We start from the raw sequence: 22,067 nt of genomic DNA on the forward strand, positions 1-22,067 counted from the left end.
TTTTTAATTGACACATTTTCTATTATTATATACATATAAAGATGATGAGTAATATGCCATATCAAACGGTTTATTTAAACTGTCAGAATGAGAGCTGAAGTCTGAGTAACTTTCCAGAGAACTTGCTGAGAAATTCAAGCGTTGGAAAGTGGCAGTAACCAGCCATAAGCACATCTACCACCCAACCATACCTGAAACTTGGGGGAACAAAAATAAGTTTCCCCCAAAGTACATGGTAAGGGCATTTCTAGAGAGAAAGAAAGATACCAATACTTAAAACTTACTTCACAAAAAAAGCCAAATGTCCCTGTCCAAATTTGTGCATGTGACAGAAAGTCTAGGGTCAGCCATGTGGCCTGGGAGATGATGCCTTCATAGTGAATGATGACTTCTAGGCCCCTTTCTAAATCCCAGCAGAGCTTTAAGATGTTAGGGCACTCACTTGCAAAATAAAATGTTGCTTTGGCAACAGCGCAAGTAGAAGGAGGAAAGCCTCAATTACTAGGAGTAGTACCATTGGTCCACGTTGTGGCTGAGTGGAAGGTATACCAGCATGTTGATTAGATGGCTCTGCTTTTACTCTATTCTATTCTGTCTCAGTCCTCTTACCTGGAAAGTGAGCAGAGCAGAGCCTAGATTTCTAGGGTCCATTCCAATTCTAATATTTCATGGTATCCTTGATAGGTTCCCCCACAAGATGAACATTCTTCAATGGGAAAACTCCATGTATCTTGAGGTTTTTGATGAGTGTTTAAGTATATAACTCTACCTTTTCAAAACTCTCCTTTTAATAAATGAAGTCCTGTTACATGCTACACAACATGAATGAACCTTGAAAACATTATGCTGAGTGAAATAATTCAGTCACATATATTGTATGATCCCACTTACATAAAATACCTAGAATAGACAAGTGTATAGAGATCAAAGATGATTAGTGGTTACCAGGGGTGGGCGAGAGGGAGAGGTAAAGAAAGACACAGTGCTAAGGGGAGAGTGACCTTCTGTTACGGGGGATGAAAAAATTTGGGAACAGTTGATAAAGTGGTCCCAAATTATGATGAACATAATTAATGTCACTGAACTGTACATGTGAAGATTGTTGATATGGTAAATGCTTTGTTACCTATATTTTTACAACAGTGAAAAAAGGGTTTTAGTAAAAAACAAAACAAAACTCCCAATAAAGAGGCCTTATGAATTTTGATAATTTGGTGCATCAAAGAAGGGGTTTATTTTACTAATGCATTAACCTTCATTGCTGCACCACATCTTACCATTTTATCCCCAATGAAAGACGACTTTTGAAAAGTACTCCAGAAGGTGTTTGGGAAAATAGATTTTATGGCCAGGAGAGAACTTACTATGTATTTTCTGCTTAAAAATATGAAAATAAGATAGCTCATACTAACTAAAATATTACTAAAATGTATGTATAATTAAGCACAAGATATAGATACACATTTAAAAAACCACTACCCTATAATAAATGTTAAAGGTTTGAGTAGGGGGAAAGAATGGGTTCTAGTTCGAGGAGTACTGGCTCAATCAGCAGCCTGTAGGAGATAGATAAGGTGGAGTCCTGGGCCAATTCCTTAGTGCTGATTCTCCCAGGAAAGAATTGAAGGAGCTGCTAACATTTCTCTTAAAAGAATCAGTGAATCCTTGTTTCCTTCTATCTGCTCATTTGACCTTATTTTGTTTCAAAATAGAGAAGAAGGGAAGAGAGAACCAAACTAGTAAGGTCAGGGTGTGGAACCCATAGACAAGATCACAAGCTGCTGATTACCACCAGGGATGTTATTGTTTGCTTGTTGTAGTCTTATTTGTTCCTGCTTCTCATTTCAGATTTTCGCCCTGATATAGTAAGTCACGTCTTCCCAGCCATCATCCCTGTACTGACAAACAAATGTCACCCACATTTGATTGACATCCATTGCTCCTGAATGCAGAAGTATGATGTAGGAATCAATCCTACTTGTTTATTTAAAGCCATTCTTGTGTTTCTTATGTATTTGTTGGTAGGATAACTTGCCTAATATCTACTCTGGAGACTTTCCATTAATATTACAAATCTAGGCTGTTCCTTCTCCTGTTCTCCCGCTGTGAGTGGGGGCTCTTTTCTCTCATATTTTTTCTAATTTTTCCTCCCCCAACATACACTCAGGAAATTTGCTATGGAGGTTATAGAACTCTTTCCATATCTTAGGAAAAGATCAAGCCCCACATTTTGAAATACTGCTTGCTTTATCTTAAGACATTTAAAGGCATTTTGACAAGTGATACTTCTTATGCATGTAGCTCTTTTAAGTAAATGTAACTTCAGGTCCAGTGGTAGTATCTCCTGGAAGATTGCCACAGTTATAAGCCACTGTAAGGAGAGTACATATGTATACACTCAAGTATGTACATATGTATGCTATTGTGCAACATTTGTAAAAAGAATCGCCCCCTACTCCTTTATGCGGTGGACATGTTGATTTAAAACCACTGAGCAACAACGTCTTTTGGCTTTTCCACACACCTTAATGTTCTCAGAGTAACATCCTTTTTTCATTTTAAAAGATGGCAAGGAAAGCCATAAAGGTTAAAAAAAAAATTACATCTACCACCTAGATAATTCTGAAGGATCCTCCTTATGTTAAAAGTGGCATTTTGAAAAACACCTGAAGCAGATTGTGGGCGAGTCAGTAGGGAAATACTGTCAACCAAGCCACCCTCCTTTCAACCTTCACCTCCACCTCTTGCTGGGGCTGCTGGCAGTAGGGAAATAGGGGACTTATGTGTGACCTTTGAGTTCTGACGGCTGTTTGCACATCTGTTCTCCCCCTCCCCCGCCTCCCGCGCCCGAGGTATGACCAGTGAGAGGGCTGCCATTGCCTGGGTTTAGCAAGGGAGTATTCAGAATCTCACTGTTCATCCACGTGCAGAGAGGGAGAAAAGAGAGGCCAAAAAAAAAAAAAAAAAACAAAAAACCCCACATTGTCAGAGTAATGCCAAACTCTCTCTGAGTGGGATGAGCAGAGCAGATGCTGCAATGAGATGCCAAAGCGGCTCCCCTTCCTCTGTGCCTTGGGTGCCTATAAATTGCTCCGGCGCGCGTTTGTCAGCCTCCTCTTCTCCTGGCAGGTGGTACCCAGGCAGAATCCTGCGTTCAGCCTCTCTTTCGCTCCGCTCCCGGCGGTGAGGCGCTCGCCGCTGCTCGCTAGTTCCTCCGCTGCAGCCAGGAGCCTCGCCGAGCCGACTGTGTCTGCCGCCGCCGCCGCCGCTCTGCGCACCCCCAGGGCGGCTCGCCCGAGCTTGCACGGCCAGCGCGGCTCTTTGGGGTGCGCCTCTGTTAGAGTTGTGGTGGTTGCAAAGGCAGGAAAAAAAAACAGAAAGAAAAAGCAGAAGAAGGGCGAACAGAGCAAGCCAAAGAGGTGGAGAAGGAGGCAGAAACAGACAACTTTAGACGGAAAGTTAGTGCGAACTGGCGAAGTCTGCAAAAACGGATAAGTCGATCTCTGGCAGCGGCGGCATAAAAGTGTGAGAGGTCCCGGCGAGCGCGAGAGGCTGCGGCTGGCTCTGCCCTCCGAGTGGCCGCGCGGGCGGCTGCGGCAGCCACAGGTGCTAAGAGGTTCGCAGGCGGCGAGAGGGCGCCCTGCGCACCCCTCCCCCAGCCCCCACCCCACGAGCTCGGGACTTCAGCTCAAGTCACTTCCCGCCCGAGCTCCCTCTCCAGCCGCAGCCTCAGCGGGGGGAGCAGGAGCAGAAGAGGAGCAGCCGGTGCGCTACCGCCCAGGGGAGTTGGGGTTCGCAGGGGTTTGTTTTCAGCTCTGAGAAGGTCCCCGCCCAACCTTCAAAATTTTGTCCAAAAGCAGACAAGAGGATCGCCCCGCGCTGAGCCGGCTGGTGGGCAGCAGGAGGCGCCTGATCGCCGCCGGGGCGCTGGGGGTGGTGATGGTGCTGCTACTGGTCATCCTCATCCCGGTGCTGGTGAGCTCGGCCGGCACGTCGGCGCACTACGAGATGCTGGGTACCTGCCGCATGGTCTGCGACCCCTACGGGGGCACCAAGGCGCCAAGCACGGCAGCCACGCCCGACCGTGGCCTCATGCAGTCCCTGCCCACTTTCATCCAGGGGCCCAAAGGCGAGGCGGGTCGGCCTGGGAAGGCGGGCCCGCGTGGGCCCCCCGGCGAGCCTGGGCCGCCTGGCCCCGTGGGGCCCCCGGGCGAGAAGGGCGAGCCAGGACGCCAAGGTCTCCCGGGGCCGCCCGGGGCGCCGGGCCTTAACGCGGCCGGGGCCATCAGCGCCGCCACCTACAGCACGGTGCCCAAGATCGCCTTCTACACCGGCCTCAAGCGGCAGCACGAAGGCTACGAGGTGCTCAAGTTCGACGACGTGGTCACCAACCTCGGTAACCACTACGACCCCACCACAGGCAAGTTCACTTGCTCCATCCCGGGCATCTACTTCTTCACCTACCACGTCCTGATGCGCGGAGGGGACGGCACCAGCATGTGGGCTGATCTCTGCAAAAACAACCAGGTGAGTGCGGGCAGGCAGCCGGGAGGGCGGGGAGAGAGCGCGCAAAGGTGCAGGCGAGAGGGAGGAGACCCCGGAAACGGGGGTGGGGAGCCCGCGGAGAAGGGCGCGGCCGTCCGGCTCCCGGGAGCTACGGCGAGGGAGGACGCAGTTCCACCCTGGAGAGGCGTGGGTCTTCCACTGGGAAGGGCGTCCAGCGGCCTGAAGAGGGCGGTTCCCAAGCCGACCACCGACACTCGGTGTGCGAGCTTAAGAGCGCGACCCTGGAGGCGCGGGAAGCCGAGGAGCCTGGAGCTCAGTCCCGCGGACCACTCGTGCACGAGGGGAGTCCCGGAGCGGGAAGCGACACCTGGCAGCGGGATCGCATGCTGGCTTGCTCGGGAATGTGAGCGCTGGCGGAGCCAAGAATGGGCGTGCCAGGGTGACAAACCCAAGGGAGAAAGACCAGGGCCCGAGGGAGAAAGAAAGGGCACGAAGGGGCGATTGCACTTGGGGTGCGTCCAGGGCCAAGGCGGGACTGTGGGGCCAGCCGTCGCAGGGCCCTCGCCGCGTGCTAAGCGGCGAAGCACATCTAGTCAGTGCCAGGACGCAAACTCCAGTTTAGTTTTCAGCAGAAGAGGAAGGAAAGGGGAGAGGGAAGGAGTGCTGATACCAAAAGGAGAAGTTGAGACTCTGTGAGTTTACACTGTAAAACACGCACCCAAACCCAGAGCCCAAACTCTACTGAACGGAGTAGGAGCACGCCCAGGATGGTGGCCGGGAGCGCCAAAGAGCCCCGGGCGAGCCTGCGTGAGAGTCTTTCCAACGCCACCTTTCTCCCGCACACGCGGTAGCGGCTTTGGCCTTGGCTGTGAGATAGCCTCACATTAGCCCTGGCCACGAGGACTTGCTCTCCTGTGCCAGATGGCGCCTCTAAGAGGGCCGTGGGTCTTCGATTTTCTGTTGGGGCCACTTTACCGTTAGCTTCAGAAATTCGCTGTCATTGGAAACCCGAAGCGTGGGATCCCTTTGTCAGAGAAGGAGAGTAATAGTTGTAACTACTTAAAAGTGTAATCAGACCTTTCTGCAAGTCTGCAGCCACTCGGGCGAGGGCTTGCCGCTTGCAGCCTGGGGTCGAGTTCCGCCAGTAACTTTGCTTGCTGGATGGCAGAGGGAATGCCCCATGACCCCGCCATCGCCATCGAGAGGCCTCATCTCATGCAACAACTTTAACAAGGGCTAGAGATGCAAAAGGAACCCTGGTGGCGCAGTGGTTAAGCACTCGGCTGCTAACCGAAACGTCAGCAGGGTGAACCCACCAGCCGCTCCGCAGGAAAAAGATGTGGCAGTCTGCTTCCATAAAGATTACCGCCTTGGAAACCCTATGGGGCAGTTCTACTCTGCCCCAAAGGGTCGCTGTGAGTTGGAATACACTCGAGCGCAATTGTTTTTTTCTTTTTTTTTAAATAGGGCTTCAGGTCACTCATCTTTCGGACATTCAGACCTTCTTAGCTACAGCCCAAGTTTCTATTAAGCATCATGAAGCAGAATTTCCTCCAAACACCTAATTCAGTGTCAGAATTCTTTCAAAAGTGAAGTACCCTAAATGTATAGAGAGAGAAAGGACAAAAAGTCTCGTTCCTCCTTCTCCCTACCCACTAAAGGAATTCAGGAGCAAATGGCTTAAGGGGCCCTCAGGACACATAGAACAAAAAGAGGAAAAATGGCCACCAGGAGGCACTGACAGGGTTGTTTATTGTAGTTATTATGCACAAAAAGAATATTAAGATAAGTAAAAATTATTCACAGAGTCATAGGATAGTTATAGGTAAGTGGTTTAAAGGACATGACTCACTGCTCCAAGATACAGCTATTGTGCCACCTTAACAAAATGGTTTATAAACAGCCCCTCAGCAGACAGCTATGAGGCACCCCATTATTTGCAAATTGGCTCTCTTCCCACCCAAAGGTTAGATCTGGAAAATACCATCAGGCTGAAGAGATTGTTTTTAGAGGTATTAGTTAAAATGGAATAAGACTCAAGTTTTATCAGCAAATGTATGAAAATGCTCACATCTTTAAATATCTGGAAAGTGCAATTACATGAAAAACTAGGGAACGATTCCTTTTAATTAGTTTAAATGGTGGTGTCTACACTGCTGAGCCTGTGTATGCTATACTGATTCTAAGAAAACCATTCCATATAGGTGTTCTATGTGCATTTTGTTTTTAAAATTATTTCATTGTTTGGGGTGTACAATGTTGCTTTGTATCATCCTGGCATATACATTCTTTGCAGATCAGAAAAAAATAATAAGGTAAAACAGTTGGCCTTATGATGTATAATGCTTTCTATTGGCTAAAATTAAACTGCTACAAAAGGTATGTTGCAAAAGGTGTGCAACAGGTAATTCAGAAATATAAATATATAGTAGTAAACAATGTATCTTTGACTTCAGTCTGGACTATTCTGGAAAACAGTTATTAAAATATTACTGTTAAGGACTTTTATCTCTCAAAAATAACTATTTTGTAAAGTCTGGTCTACAGGCAATTACAAATGAAAAATCTTCTAAAACCTTTCATTAGTATTATTATTAAATACTTTACTCTTGATTTTGAATTATAATTTGGCTGATCACTTCTTAGAATGGCAGTTTCTCTTTCTGAGCTGACATAATTTGTTTTCATAAAACAGAAACTAGAGATCCATGTCAGTGTAATGTTTTATGGATTAAGTGGATTTTGAGAAGCACAAAAATTAAACTAAAAATGCATGCAGTTCACTCCAGGATAGAAGAATGCCTCTGGACCGTAACCATATAAGAGCCATTTTATTTATGCTTTGTGTTGAATGCAGGATCACAGATGGAAACATCAAAGGCCAGTAAATTAACCTGATATGCCACTTAACCTTTTGTTTATGATTCCACAGAAGTACAATGAAAATGAACTTATGAGAACATCAGCAGCAATTAATTAAATTAGCAAATGTTACCATAAATATTGTCTCTAATGATAAATCCTCAATAAGATAATGCTAAAGCTGCATAACCTAGTACATTCTCACAAACACATCACTAAAAGAACCACAGTTCTCATATTCCCCACGAAGCCATGCACTTAAATTTAATCTTACCATTTGTTGAGAGCCAATAACAGTGCATATTACAGGTAAATGTTGGACTCAAATAGCTTTATATAAAATGTTTTTAATAGGTTTTTATACTTTTAGCAGAAAACCTGAATAAAGATATTGCTATTTGAATACAATCAGTATAATACCACTATAATAAGCCACTATAATAAAAAATAAAACTGGCTTAGTATTATAACTATAAAATAATTAAAGACCAATTTTTACTCTCAGAAATTATTAGCTATGGCGTCAGTGAACATGAAATATATTGGAGAGAATGAATAGTTTGTGGGTTGAGATTCATTTATAAGAGAGATTAATGAAATGTCAAATTAATTATCTTTTTAAGGGCAGTGAAACGTGGACTAAAAATAAAGCAGAATCTAAAGAGTTAACTTATAATATGAAAACATATTAGAGCACGTTTAGGGAGAACTGGAGATACTGGGCTGAGGAAAGGATACATGATATTCCCAGAGAAAACGCTGAAAATGACTTCCAGGGTGAATGCATTACCTTCCTCAGTAGTTTGATGGCTTAAAGGAAGAATTGTTGAAGTCACTGAGCTGGATACTAGAGCTTGAAATTCAGTCCCATTATACCTGTAGAGTATGAGCAGGTGAACAGGCATCCTAAAATCAAGTAAAGCACGCTGGAGGTGGCAATTGTTTAACTGGGAGACTGTCTTATGGTAGATGGTAGGTTAAAATCTTAGAGAATTATTTTCATTAAAAAGCAATGACATTGGCTTTATCCAACAAAGGAAGTAAAAGGGTAACTTTCCAGTTCTGTGGGATCACACTAATGCGTTTGCAGGTTTTTGTGGTTACATTTACATGGTTTTGTGGTTACACCCTGTAGAATAAAAATTGCATTATATTTTTTTTAGGATTATTGTCTTTAAATCAAGTGATATTAATGAGTCCCGGTTCCTACATGCCTTCATACAGAAAACAATGTCAAAGCACAGTCCCCATAGAACATATACTTAAATACCCAAAACACTGAATAAAATGTGAGTCTGGTTATTAATAATGGCTGCTAAGTATATGTTGGATTGATTATTAACATATTAATAGCATAGCTAATTACTATTTTGTATTTTAATTTCTCTCATCCATTAAGAAACCACACATTAAAAAAAAATCAGGTCATAATAGCAATACACTCCTTGTAGATTTTTTCCCTGGGAATTAAGGACTACATGAAATTAATGGTTCAAAGCATTCAACTCCTACAAACTGATGATTAATTCCTAGGAAATATTATGAAGTTCAATTGTATTATTACTTAATGGTCAAAACAGATCACCTCACTAAATTGGTGTATACATTTGAGTCAGTGCTTCTGAGCATAATTACATAGTATATTGCTTTCATTATACAACGTTATTAGTGAGAGCACAGTGTTAAGCAATATTAAATCCTTTAAGCCCTTTCTCTATTTGCTATACGATATTCAGAAAGAATTTTTTAAAATACTACTCAAATTACTTTACAAGTTCACCAGTGTCAAGAGCCTTCTCCTTTTTTAACATTTCAGCATTAATGTGAGAACATACCACATGAAAATTTAATTTGAAAACCTATCATTTAAATTCTGAAAGAAATGCATGTAAATTCTTGACTTATGTCTCATTTCCCTCATTTTGCCAAATGATAAAATCCAGCATATTGTACCCCAAGTCATGCATTATTACAGACTGCAGGTTTGCAAAACCACTAAATCACTGACTCTGTTATTCAGGGAAATATCATTACAACAGAATAGAAACAAGCCACAAAGTGGAAGATATTTTACTGAAATAAATCAAAAACAAGTCTGCCTATTGAAAGATTTTCCAAGGCAGAATCAAAATACATCTAAATGAATCTGAAGCCTAATTTGAGTTGAGGATGTGACACAATGTCCATATTACTTGATATGATAGGCAATTTGACTGTTTGCAAATGTTTATCAACACACTAATGAGATCACAGGCTCATCATGAGCACATTACAGTATACGCAGCCCTTATCCCCAAAGCAAAACCCATATTTAGAATCACCTAAATATAAAAGTGCATTAAATAATTCAAAAATTCTAGAAATTTCACAGACCTCAAATCACAGAAATTTAGTTTCTCTCGTAACTTTTGGATGTGTTGAAGTTAAATAGTTGATATAAGTGAATATATCGTAATTAAGTGATAAAAAGGCACAAATAGAAAACTCTGAAAACTTAAGTGATATAATCAAAGATGTTTAAGCGAGTTAGGCTTCTAAAGTAATCTTGCAAAGGGATTTTACTTGAATTAGATTTTGAAAGCCCCAAATCAAAGGGCTATATTCCTTTTTCTTTTCCCCCCTATATAGTTGAGTAATGGTGTTTCCCTGGGTTTTTATCTACTAAGATTTTCTAATAATTGCGGGGAACAAGTGAAATTAGGCTTGAACTTCTGTACTCCTTAGAACACTGCCATTTGGCTTAAATTAAAATGCAAAAAAAAAAATACTATTTATTTTTATTTCAAGAAGTGATTGGGCATAGGGATTCAGGGAATTAGAAAAAGTAGTGATTTAGGAAGAGAAAAGGTTGGCATGCATTCTTTTCCAATATAGAGTAAGAAAAGATTGCTGAAACAGCTTTCACTAAAGCACCATTTTCTTCTTCCTTTCTTCTTTTCCAACAACATTGTTGAAATTGTTACAATGATATCCTCGTAAAGCTCCGAGGCCAAGGTGTGGGCTTTTCTGTGCTAAACTCCGTGCTATGGAAGCAAGTCTTCTTATAATACTGTGTGAGTGGCAAAAAAAAGAAAACTTGAGAATTCTCTTTGAAGAATTTTAATTCTTGTCTGTTTCACATAGGTGCGTGCTAGCGCAATTGCCCAAGATGCTGATCAGAATTACGACTATGCCAGTAACAGTGTGGTTCTTCATTTGGAGCCAGGAGATGAAGTCTATATCAAATTAGATGGCGGGAAAGCTCATGGAGGAAACAACAACAAATACAGCACATTTTCTGGATTTATTATTTATGCTGACTGATAATGCAGAAACTAAGCTTATTATTCTGAGCTTGAACACTGGATTCGGATGGCTAACGTCAGTGAATCAAGGATCCCAGGGGATGCCAATTGCAGGGCACCTCAGTTGTGTATATGTGGGGAAATCAAACGCTACCTGACTCACATCTGTACCACTCAGAAAAACATTATGTAAAAAAAAAAAAGAAAAATTAAAAGCAAGATAAGCAGATGTGTGATCCACTACCGCCAAAGCAAATATTCCTTATTGTTAGTGTCCATGTGAATGAAGTCCTATATAGATCACAAATTTTTATAGAAAAATCTAAGACACTGAATTATTTCTTCAATATATATGATACTTTGGTGTACTGTGATCTTGCTACTTTTATCCATATGTCAGCTTTGGTTCTTGTGAGTTTACCTGCTTACTATGATACCTGGAGTCCATTCATAGTGTGAGGAAGAATGATTTTACCCTGCAGGAGAAGGTCTAATTGAAATAATGCTGCTTGTCCCCAAAGAAATTGTTTGCCTTGTACTTTTGTTAAGTGTAGAGCTAGACCTGGGAATGATTCAACTTCAAGCCTTAACCTGGAATTTTCTGGATTTGAGGGGAATTCCCAAACCTATGATCATTTTCGCATTTTCTTTTTCCTACAAATTTTCTTTTCTCTCTTTTCTGGTGACAGTCTTTAAAAATAGAGATGGAAATTGTATCATAGGATTACCCTCTAAGTGTGAAAATGTGTAATTACGTATGATATTTAGAAAATCCCCTATGTCTCCATTTTGTCAATAGAGTAGATTTAGATTTACTTGGAAAGTCAGAAAAATTTATTCTTTGGTATTAAATCAGACTGAGGCTTTTGCCTTCTTTAGAACAAAAGATTATTCCTAACCCAATGCACACAGGTTTAATCTGAGCTACCGCATGCATCACCAAGGGCACACTAAGTAAGGCCTTCAAACAGTTCCTGCAAGTCTGTGGCCTGCGGTTATTCCAAACTTAACAGTTTCACATATAACTAATATGACAAGAAACTGTATATATTTTATACAAATACCTGCTACATATATATATATGTTGGATGAAATATAGTATATATATGGCTTTAGGCCATAAGGAACAGTGGCTGTATAGCCTAAAAATTTAATTTAAAGACACACACACACATATGTATTCGTAATTTGACTTGTTTTGGATGACAAAATATATGAAGTAGCAAAATAATTTAAATGACTTTTCTTTGGTTATCCAGAAAACTATAAATTTTATTAGGTTCAAATGGCCTGTATGTCACATATAAGTTAAGCCCTATGGTTTCTTTATTATCATATGCCAATCAATACTTTAACTGCAGTCCAGGCAGACTGTTAATATGAGGATTGCAGAAATGAGGTGACTTTCCTTTACAATGTTGATGAATGATATGCATTTGAATTATTTTAAAATTTTTTTCTGAGGTGGATTGAAGCTAACAGTACAGTAGATTTTGAGAGTAATGCAAATCCTTTCTCTCTGGTTCAGACACACTGCCAAAAGCCATCTCTTTAAGGAAAAGATTAAAAATGCATGTTGATATATCCTAACTATCAGACAACTTTCACGATTACAATGAAAAATCTGTTCCTCTTTCAGTTGCCTTTGAAGACTCTTGACAAGTAGATTTCAAAAACAGAGATTTAAAAATCTGCTTGTTTCACTGGTTAAGGACATTTGCATTTTTTCATTTAAAGGCATTAGTTTGTTCTCCTGGCTTGCTCCTCTTTGGTACTTTCTGTTCTAATACATGGAAAGCTTGATCATTTCTATCAGCAGAAATATTTTTATTTAGCAAACCTCAGCTTTCCAAAAGTTATGCAGGGTGTTCCCATCTGAAGGTGCTGTTTGCTTTGTTTAAATGCCTTGCACTGAGTAACTGTCGTGATTTGTATAACTAAAAACACTTAGCCGATTCATCGAGAATAATGACTAATTCTATTTGGCCTTTCTAATATATAAGATAACACAAATGAATTATAATGGATTCTATTTTTATTTAACAATATGCATTTATGAAAGAGGAATTTGCATCAAGGTTTTGGAGAACTTTTTTTTAGGTACCAAATAGCATAATGAGGATTTGAGCAAAAGGTTAGTTTATAAGTAGCAGTGCCTATAAACTAAGAGTTCTAACTAAGAGTTAAAAAAATAATTTTACACAAAAAATCAGGGATGGGTACATCTTAAAGAGTAGGCTCTAGAATCAGACTGTCATTTCTAATAGATATGACCTTTTCTTCAGAAAAATAAGCATTATTTTCTCTGTTTAGGCCCAAGGAAAAACAAATAAAGGTAAAGGAAATAAAGGGAATATCTGTAAGGCAAACATTTCTTTTTTGCATTATATCTTATCAATTAAATTGTGGCCTTTGTTATTATAAATGTAACAATTCATTAAACTATATTATGTAATATATTTTGACTTTATGATTGAATTTTTATAATTTAGTACTTTATGTGTTCATACCCTCTTATACAAATTTTGCAGAACATGACAAAATTTACCACAAAATGGATACCAGAAAGCCAAAAGCATCAAAAAATGATTTATTAAAATATATAGATAGATGGACAGCATATAATTAACCTTCCAAAATATTTTTATCATTGTGAATTGGTGATTGTTATTACAGTATCCTTTGAAAAAAATGCCTCAAAATTTAACTTTCCTTGTTGCCAAAGCTATTTTCAAGTGTCATATTATTCATTAAGCATTAATTAAAGAACAGCAGGATAATTATTAGGATCATCAATATTACAAGAAAAATTAGATTGCTCCAGAAGGGAGTAATTTAACTAGTAACACTTTAAATTTTCTCAAGTACTGCAACTGATAGATTAGAACGAGAAGAAGAAGAAGAAAAACCTCCGCTTAGGGGATACAGACTTTAAATCATTGTTTGGAAATAGATACTTCTCTCTTTATTTTGCAAAGGCAAAACAATAGGGCTCAATTAAACTTAGTAACTCTCTAGAGGTGCAAGTGTAATAGTCAGTTTTGGAGAAGGCAGAACTCTCCTAATCTCATAAAGAGGAAATTATCAGTCATTAGTCCTATGTAGCTCTGATGACTACCTCACAGCTGGTTTAAAATCCTACTGAATGTTCTCTGCAAGTTTTATACTTAAGGTATAAATTCATAAGCAATCATCCTATTTGAACGTTAGCCATTGCTTAGGGTTCTCTATTAGTATCTTATCAAGCGTATTCTCAGTTATACCTCTAAGTAACATTTTAGGAACAATGTTGGTGAGTATGTGAGAATAGCCGTGACCTCCATATTTCATCAGCCGATGCTTCGTATGTATGTCATGTGCCATCAGAATTCGATCTTCGTAGCCCTCATCCACCAGGAGACGCACCCTGTGAAAAATGTTAACTCATTATTTGACATTGTCTCACATTTTAAATTTTCAGGGTGCTTTAAACTTTTTACTCATAAACTATTGTGCTTGTCATAAAGATACTGCCTTCTATTGTGGCATGTGTACTGGGAGACCCTTAATAAATATTGTGCGGTAATGATTAAGATATTGCTGCATCCTAGTAGGAACATGATCCTTATTCCATGCACACAGAAATTTCTAGCCTGTGATATTTATTACATTGCCTGGCAATTCTGAACTAAAGATAGCTTCTAATGGGATATGCCAGTTTGAATGAATGACCACGTTAGCATTTCACTAAATAACTTTGTTCTGAATTTGTATTCTGATCTCCTTTCTAAAATGCCTCTTTCAGTGGGCCCATTTTTCCCCAGATCTCATCCTCTCTCTCTCTCTCTCACCTTTTATCTAGCAAATAAAATCAATGACTATTTGGGATCAAAATAGACAATCAAAAGGAATCTTTGTCCAAGTAAAACATTCTGAGAGAAAAATCAGTTGGTTTGAAAGTGAACAGCATGTGATAAGCTAGACAGTCATTTTAAACAGGTAGGCAAAGGTACCTCTGTATTTTGAGCATTTTTCCCTTTGCAGTTTATGGGAATTCTGACTTGGTGTTAGTCTTCAACTACTGCATTAAATTGACCAATAAAAATTTATGCTATCTTCCTTCCAACGATCGCTAAAATAATGAGCAGTTCCTTTACATTTATAGTCTACTGACCAAAGAGCAGCTTCCCCCACTACTGTCTAAAATTTAATCTTCTTTGCTTTGTTAACTGCTGTACTCTTTAGTGTGAGTTGCCTTCTGACAGCCACCATCTATATGTGTCTGGAGTCTGGACAGTATCTATCTTGACTTCCATGGATCTCTGATGGCAGGAGATGCAACTTGGAGTCACATACTCTTCTATGGGATTCTCTGTATAGTCCTGTCAGTCTCTAGATCCCTACCATGAAAAATGGATGGACAGCAACTTCTTCCAGGGGGTAACTGTTTGAAAGGTATCCTTTATGTTTCCATACCATTTCTCGGCACTCTAGCCCACGAGTGATATTTAATAACAAGCCCTGGTGGCGCAGTGGTTAAGAGCTCGGCTGCCAACCAAAAGGTTGGCAGTTCAAATCCATCAGCCACTCCTTGGAAACCCTGTGAGGTGGTTCTACTTTGTCCTATAGGGTCACTATGAGCTGGATTCAACTCGACAGCAATGGGTTTGGTTTGGTTTTATGGTAAGCAAAAGGAGTCCCTAGGTGGTGCAAACAGTTAACATGCTCACTGCTAACCAAAAGATTGGTGGTTCGAGTCCACCCAGACGTGCTTAGCAAGAAATGCCTGGGGATCTACTTCCAAGAAATCAGCCATTGAAAACCCTATGGAACACAGTTCCATGAGTCTGAATTGACTGAACACATACTGTATTTTTAGGTTGAGGGAATGCAAGTGCCAAAGAAGAAGAACTAGCCTAGTGCTTTGTCCAAAAATCTGCATTCATGCCATTAGCTCCCCATGTGTGTCGTAAAAATGCATTTGTGCCACCAAGAGTATTTGCCTCATTGAAATTTATGTAAAACTCTAAAGTCCTGATCTTCAGTTACTTTTGGAACAAACTCTATTTAAGGGAATTATCTAAGAGAGTTATATGATTATGAGAAAAAAAAAAAAGAGAAGGACTTGGCAGAACACATCCACGATGCTGAAACTTAGTGTAACAACTCTTGATCCACAACTGAAAAGAAGTATCACAGAACAGAAGATTTTTAGGGAACACTTTTTCCATTATATCTCTGAGAATTTCCTAAGGTTTTTGTTACTTTTCATTGTCTGAGAAAAATGATATCTTATTATTACAAAGGCATATTATATGAATAAACAAATAATTACTGTAAGATACCATGTGTGACACCCTGAAACACAAAGTTATTGAATTGTGAAGTAGTAAGAAAAGAATATAATGGATAAGATACTCTAATTGTAAAATGGGAACCATTAGAACTCATTAAGTCAAGAATCTGGAGACTAGTTCTCTCACGAGAAAGATAATGCTATGACTGTAGAATCATAATCACATTCTGACTATCAAGAAATACAGCCTGGTCACTCTTGAAATGAGCGCTCCTTTCTCATGCTATGCTATTGTGAGGAAGAAAAGTAGTTAGAGAGATGCTGCCAGAAGGGAAAACCACTACAGATGAGAAGACAAAAAAATTACAGTAATTATAGAAATACAAATGAGTTAGTGTTTTGCAAACAAATATTAGAGAGAGACTACAAAGTGTGAAAAAGGCAGAGATATAATAAGATTTGAGAAATGGAGCATAAGATTGAAAACAGGTGTTAGACACAGAATTTCTGGTGCTAAAAACCAGAGGTAGGCAGAAGCATGCTTCTGTGTCTTATACTTCAGATCTAGATTAGTACGGATCAAAAAAGGAGTGCAAATGAATGATGAAAATCAGCAGCCTGAAAGGTGGGAGACAATGGGGTGCAGGAGCACACATAACCCAAAATGTCATTCAGTAATTAACGTGAGCTACACTTGGGTCAGAGGGCAACGGTGGGTCAGTGATAGAATTCTCACTTTCCATGCAAGAGATCCGGGTTTGATTCTGGCCAATGCACCTCATGTGCAAGCATCACCTGTCTGTCAGTAGAGGCCAAAATCAGCCAGTGAAAATCCTACGGATCACAATGGTCCAATCCCCAACTGATCATGGGGATGGTGCAAGACTGGGTAGCATTTCATTGTGTATGGGGTGATCATAAGTTGGGGGTGACTCCACAGTAGCTAACAATAACAACACACTTGGGTCAACACACACTTGGCTATGAGTCGGAATCGACTTGATAGCAATGGGTTTTTTTTTTTTTGGTGAAGTGATGTAATGCATGATTTTAATTTAAAGAAGATTAAGCACGCATACATATACATACATATATACATAGACATACATAAACACACATACACATGTAATTTTTGTTGTTTTTCCGTATATCCAGAAAGTTTACATTTGGCATTGTAAAAGATAACCAAAATTAAGTTCTTGAATAGCCAAAAGGCACTAAGAAGGAATGTTGAGGGGGCTGTGAATTGTCCTACCCTTAGATCTCCGTCATAGATCTCCCTCTATGGATTCTTATCTTCTGTCCCAGAAGATCTGGGAGCCTTATAGAAGGTGTAAGGTTGAAAAAGATACACCTCTCTGCCACATAGGAGCTTAGGAAAAGGAAGCAGATTGTAGGTGCAAACTGCCTTTGTCTGAGGTGAATTGGAAAACATGTGTTGAGGGCATTCATCAGGAAATCATGTTTTCGAGACCATGAAAGACGGGAAAGACCTACCACACCACTCATTTTTAAATTACAGATGCCTATAGGTAAAGAAAAGTCACTTGGTGGCACAGTGGTTAAGTGCTCGCCTGCCAACCAAAAGGTCGGCAGTTGGAACCCCAGTTGCTCCGCCGGATAAAGATGCAGCAGTCTGCTTTCATAAAGATTTACAGCCTTGGAAACCCTATGGGGCTGTTCTACTCTGTCTTATAGGGTCACTATGAGTAGGAATTTGACTTGATGGCAATGGGTTTGGTTTCTGGTTTGGTTTATAGATAAAGAATATTCACCTCTGCATATGGCACAAGCAAGTAGTGACCGAGGGAACCCGTTTGGCAGTACCGAACAGTGTTCCTGGGCAAGTAAATTAAAAACATAAAATAAACAAGCAAAAAAATCTGTCAAAGAACTGATTTGAGTACCTAAAAACCAACAAAAAAAGACCTAGTTTCATTAATCAAGTCAAAGCAGTTTGCTCATGTAGAGCTGGGTGTAGCCCTCCTTACTTAACTAGTGTTAACACTTATCAACTAACTCTCTCTAAGGATATTAAACTTGAAGCATATTTTACTGTTAATGAGGCCATCAAGGAGGAGTATCAATATACAGACAGCAGGAGGCATACAGGTCTAAAGGTCTACTACCCCAGGGGAAGGACCCAGGTTGTTCCAGTTGTGGTCACTGGTTAAGATCTTCCCCTCAACCCCAGAGTGCATATGTTCAGCTATCAATACCTGAGACTCAGTTTCTTGACTTCACTTAACAACTCCAGTTTTGTTTATTCCCATTCCAATCAGTTTCCCATACTCATAACCATATTCTGCTTCTACTCCCCCTCTGAAATGTCAAACTTCAAGTCCCCAAACTGACCACGAGGTCCATCCTTCAACTTTTTCACTTACTTTTTTTCCTCTACTATATATATTCACCCACTTCATTAAAGCCTCTAGTTATTTTCCCCTGCTATTTTATTACTATATATCTGCCCATTCCTCCTGCTCTTTCTTCCCGTTCCAGCTTGACCCCATGACCCTCACCTCAAGTACTCCCTTGTTCTCCTGGCTATTAACCACGTCTTTCAGATAGAACCCCAACCCTGGATCTTTCTGTTTACATTTTCAGCTTTTACCCACAATCTTCTCTGTTCCTACTACCAAAATACAAAACATTTTGGTGAAAAAAAATCACAAAATCATGTGCATGGGTGCCAATATAAAGTCATGATCTCCAGCCTCAATTGGGTCTCACCCATAACATGTCGCTGGTCAATATTTCTCATTCACCCAGCAGCCATTCCCAGCTTTCATCCTCCTCTACAAGGTCCTGCCCTGACTCCTTCTTTTCTCAGGATAACACCATGCCTACTTCACAGGGACAGTAGAGAACACATGGGCATATGTCCTCAGCTTCCTACTCCCCTCTTTAAGACATTTATCTGCATTCACACCATTACTCACCTCCTTTTATTCGGCTTTCTGTTTGCTTCTCAGATTCTATCTACTTTTCTTCTCAGAGGCCTTGCTCTATTTTTATTATCTCTTCAGATTTTTTTTTTAATATCTATTGAATACTTCCATATTCTGCACCACATACTCAGCTAAAAACTTTGTGCACTTTATTTCATATAAATTATTTTAACAACCCTGTAGAATATCCACTACTACCATGGATTCATTCATTCATTCTCTTCCTCCCTGCTCTTGCTCTCAGCCACACTAACATTGCTCAAGTCTTAACAGAATCTTCCTTTGATCCTGTGTTGTCTTTTAGCATCAGCCTTATGTCCCTGCTTCCCTTTACTACAGAGCTTCTTCACATTCTCTCCTCTTCCTAACCTCCTACTCATTCCTCAAGTCTTTTAAAACTACCGATTATGGAATGGGAGCCTTCTGACTGTGGAATCCAAAGGATTCTTTTCAGTCTTTATTTCACTTGGTATCTGCCACAAATAATAGATATTTAAGCCCTTCTACTTTAAGCATTTCTTATCATCAACTTTCATAACAATGCCATTTCCCTGATATTCTTATCACTTTGAAAACTTCTTTTTGACTTTGTTCTTAAGTTGCTCTTCCTGAGCTCATCCCTTAAATGTCAGTGTTCTCCATGACTCTGTCCATGTTCTGTTCGCTGAGTGACCTCATTCATTCCTGTAGTTCTAACTATCACATATAAACCAATGATGTCTAAATTTGTCTCAGCTCAAGTCTCTGCCCTGAGCCTCACACCCTCATCTCAGGGCCCCAGTGGAGAGCAACACGTAGATATTCCCAAACTAAACTCCTTGTCAATCCCAAATCTACTTTTCCTCCCAGGTTCCCTAAGTTGGTGCACTCTATCTTCATACCACCATGTAAAACAAGACCAAACCAGGTAGTTATCCTTACTCCTGAAGTTTTCCACTTGGTTGCAGAGAAGGACTCCTATAATTGTTTACTTTCACCACATATTAAACACTTCTGGAAGGTTGAGTTTTACATGATGTTTGATTTTTAAACATCATAGTTTTAGCATTTAAGTTGCAACTACCACTTTAGTGAATATTTTAAATAGACATTTCAGATATTCGTTGTAGGTGATAACTTTAGTGTGGTCAACATGAGAAAGAAATAATTTATTTAATTAGGAATAAAAAGAGGAAAATGTATTTTGTTCTCTTATTGTCATAGAAGGGATTGAGTTTTATCTGTGTTTCCTGTCAGCTGCCATCTGCACTGAACTTCTAAGGCTCTGCAAAGCTTTTGCCTACTTAGGATGACTCATTTTCTCCTAGAAATAATATATATAGATTTTCTCCCTGAAACAGCATAGACATATTTTTCTCTGCAAGTCTCTGATACAGCCTGCTTACTGTTTTCTGAATCTTTGCTAATATTCACCCAGATATGACTATCAGAAAGGGCTAGTAAAAGGGAATACTATGAGAGATTTTGTCATATTTACCTCCTAATTCTTTTATTATCATCAGGCATGTCAGTATCTGGGTCGAATTGATAATGAAGAAGTCCAGTACCAAAGAGATCATATTCCAAGTAACAGCCAAATTGAGCAAACTCCAGTAGTTCCTTCTTATCAAGTATAGTCCTAGAGACAATAAAACAGACATATGGAGATGATTAAGAGCATATTTTCCACATATACAGATTAGAAGTTTTAGGCATGATCTGTACTAGAACATAGTTTAAGTCAGGTAACAGAACTTTTCAGTTGGTTCTTACGATGTGACAATAAAACAGCAAGTTCAATTTGTCACCAGACATAAAAGAACTTACCCATCCAAAACAGAGTTCCCCCTACTAAAGTACTTCCCTAAGGAAACTATTACAGACTTATTTTAAATAAGCTGCCGTTTCTCAAAAACAATTTTGTGATTCTCCTTCAGAATTATCTTCAGGATATAGCCCATAATCTTTTGAAAATACTTAGTGAGGTAAATTTTCATACTCTGAGGACTACTGCGAACTTTGGAAACTATCAGAGGAAATTTGGCATCAGGCCTGATGAATTAGGTGAGCAATACTAATCTGAGTAAAAAATAAATAAGGTTTTATCATAAGGTAACAGGGCCAATTTTCTTACAAAGTTCATAAAGTGTTTCTAAAATTAATTCCAAAGCTTATGTGCATATCATTCCAAGGTTTATTTTCTTTTCCTTAAGGGACCATATTCATATAGATATTTAAGTTTGGGTGTGCTTTTTTTTTTAATAAATTGAATTATTTTATAGTAATTTTTATGGATGTCTTTTCATTTCAATAGATATCATTTTTAAAATATCACTATTTCAGAATGTAAGGGTATGTAAATGAATAGGAAGGGAAAGAAATGTAGGGTGATCACAGGAGACAGAAGGGAGTAGAAAGTCTAGAGCAAGAATAGATTATCTCAAGAAATTTAGACTATAACAAGTAAGAAGGCATGGATTAAGGTAACCCCAAAATACTATTGTAAAGATTCAAATCCTACCAGAAAATATGTAAAAGATGTAGGGGAAAAACACACCCACTGGACATTGTGTAAAGGGAGTTGAAGACCTACAGGAAGAAAGTGGTTTTGGGACCCAAAACTGTCCTGGAGAAGAGTTGGCAATATCAGACAACCATTATCTTATTAGGCTTTTATCAGCTCTGATGTTCTACACTCTGGCAATGCCAGAATGCAAGGATTAATATACTATTATATGTCCATAAATCTGTTTCTAAGAGGTCAGAAGTATTTTCAAAGCTTTTCTTCCAAACTGTAAGAGGACTAATTAAGCCTCTGTGTGTCACGGGTGAAAGAGATTTTTGCTTTCCTGGGATGCTTCCTGGGAATTGACTACATTGACTTTCAATCTGAGCAATCATATCTGAGGAGTGACTGGCTCCTTTTTATTCCAGTCACTAGTTTAGCATAATTTATACTTCACAATGTTGTTTTAGGCAGGGAGGCTAAAAAATCTTTCTTTTATACTATAAAATGTGCATTATTTCTGTACTGTCTTCTATTAATACTACTTCATTTCCATCTTTCTACCATGGAGACCATCAATTGCTTCCAAAATTACTAGGCTAAAAGAATATGACTTTCTGTAGTAAACATATTCCATTTTCTCCAAAGAACATACTTAAAAACAAAATATACACAATTAAACTAACATAAGGGGAAAGGGACAA

General features: G+C 39.6%; 2 protein-coding genes across 2 annotated transcripts in view; one reads left to right on the forward strand and one right to left on the reverse strand.

Moving 5' to 3' along the window:
• Nucleotides 1-2,985: 2,985 nt before the first annotated feature.
• C1QL3 (complement C1q like 3) lies at nucleotides 2,986-11,465 on the forward strand. The gene is made up of 2 exons (XM_004380564.1): nucleotides 2,986-4,527; nucleotides 10,492-11,465. The coding sequence occupies exons 1-2, from the start codon at nucleotides 3,940-3,942 to the stop codon at nucleotides 10,669-10,671; spliced, it is 768 nt and encodes a 255-aa protein (XP_004380621.1). The 5' UTR covers nucleotides 2,986-3,939; the 3' UTR covers nucleotides 10,672-11,465.
• A 1,803-nt stretch (nucleotides 11,466-13,268) lies between these two features.
• Nucleotides 13,269-22,067, reverse strand: part of PTER (phosphotriesterase related) — a 115,213-nt gene continuing 106,414 nt past the window's right edge. The window contains exons 4-5 of the mRNA XM_004380565.2: nucleotides 20,356-20,496; nucleotides 13,269-14,058 (exon numbers count right to left, since the gene is read on the reverse strand). Coding sequence (XP_004380622.1) covers nucleotides 13,848-14,058; nucleotides 20,356-20,496 — 352 coding nt within the window. The 3' untranslated portion in view covers nucleotides 13,269-13,847. The remainder of the gene's footprint in view (nucleotides 14,059-20,355; nucleotides 20,497-22,067) is intronic.

Source organism: Trichechus manatus, unplaced genomic scaffold (assembly GCF_000243295.1).
Source record: "Trichechus manatus latirostris isolate Lorelei unplaced genomic scaffold, TriManLat1.0 scaffold00075, whole genome shotgun sequence".
NCBI classification, from domain to species: domain Eukaryota; kingdom Metazoa; phylum Chordata; class Mammalia; order Sirenia; family Trichechidae; genus Trichechus; species Trichechus manatus.

Excerpts from the sequence above, each read along its gene's own strand:
- C1QL3 (XM_004380564.1), top strand. The coding sequence starts at position 3,940 with ATGGTGCTGCTACTGGTCATCCTCATCCCGGTGCTGGTGAGCTCGGCC. Across the intron at positions 4,528-10,491 it reads ATCTCTGCAAAAACAACCAG|GTGCGTGCTAGCGCAATTGC; the intron begins GTGAGTGCGGGC and ends TGTTTCACATAG.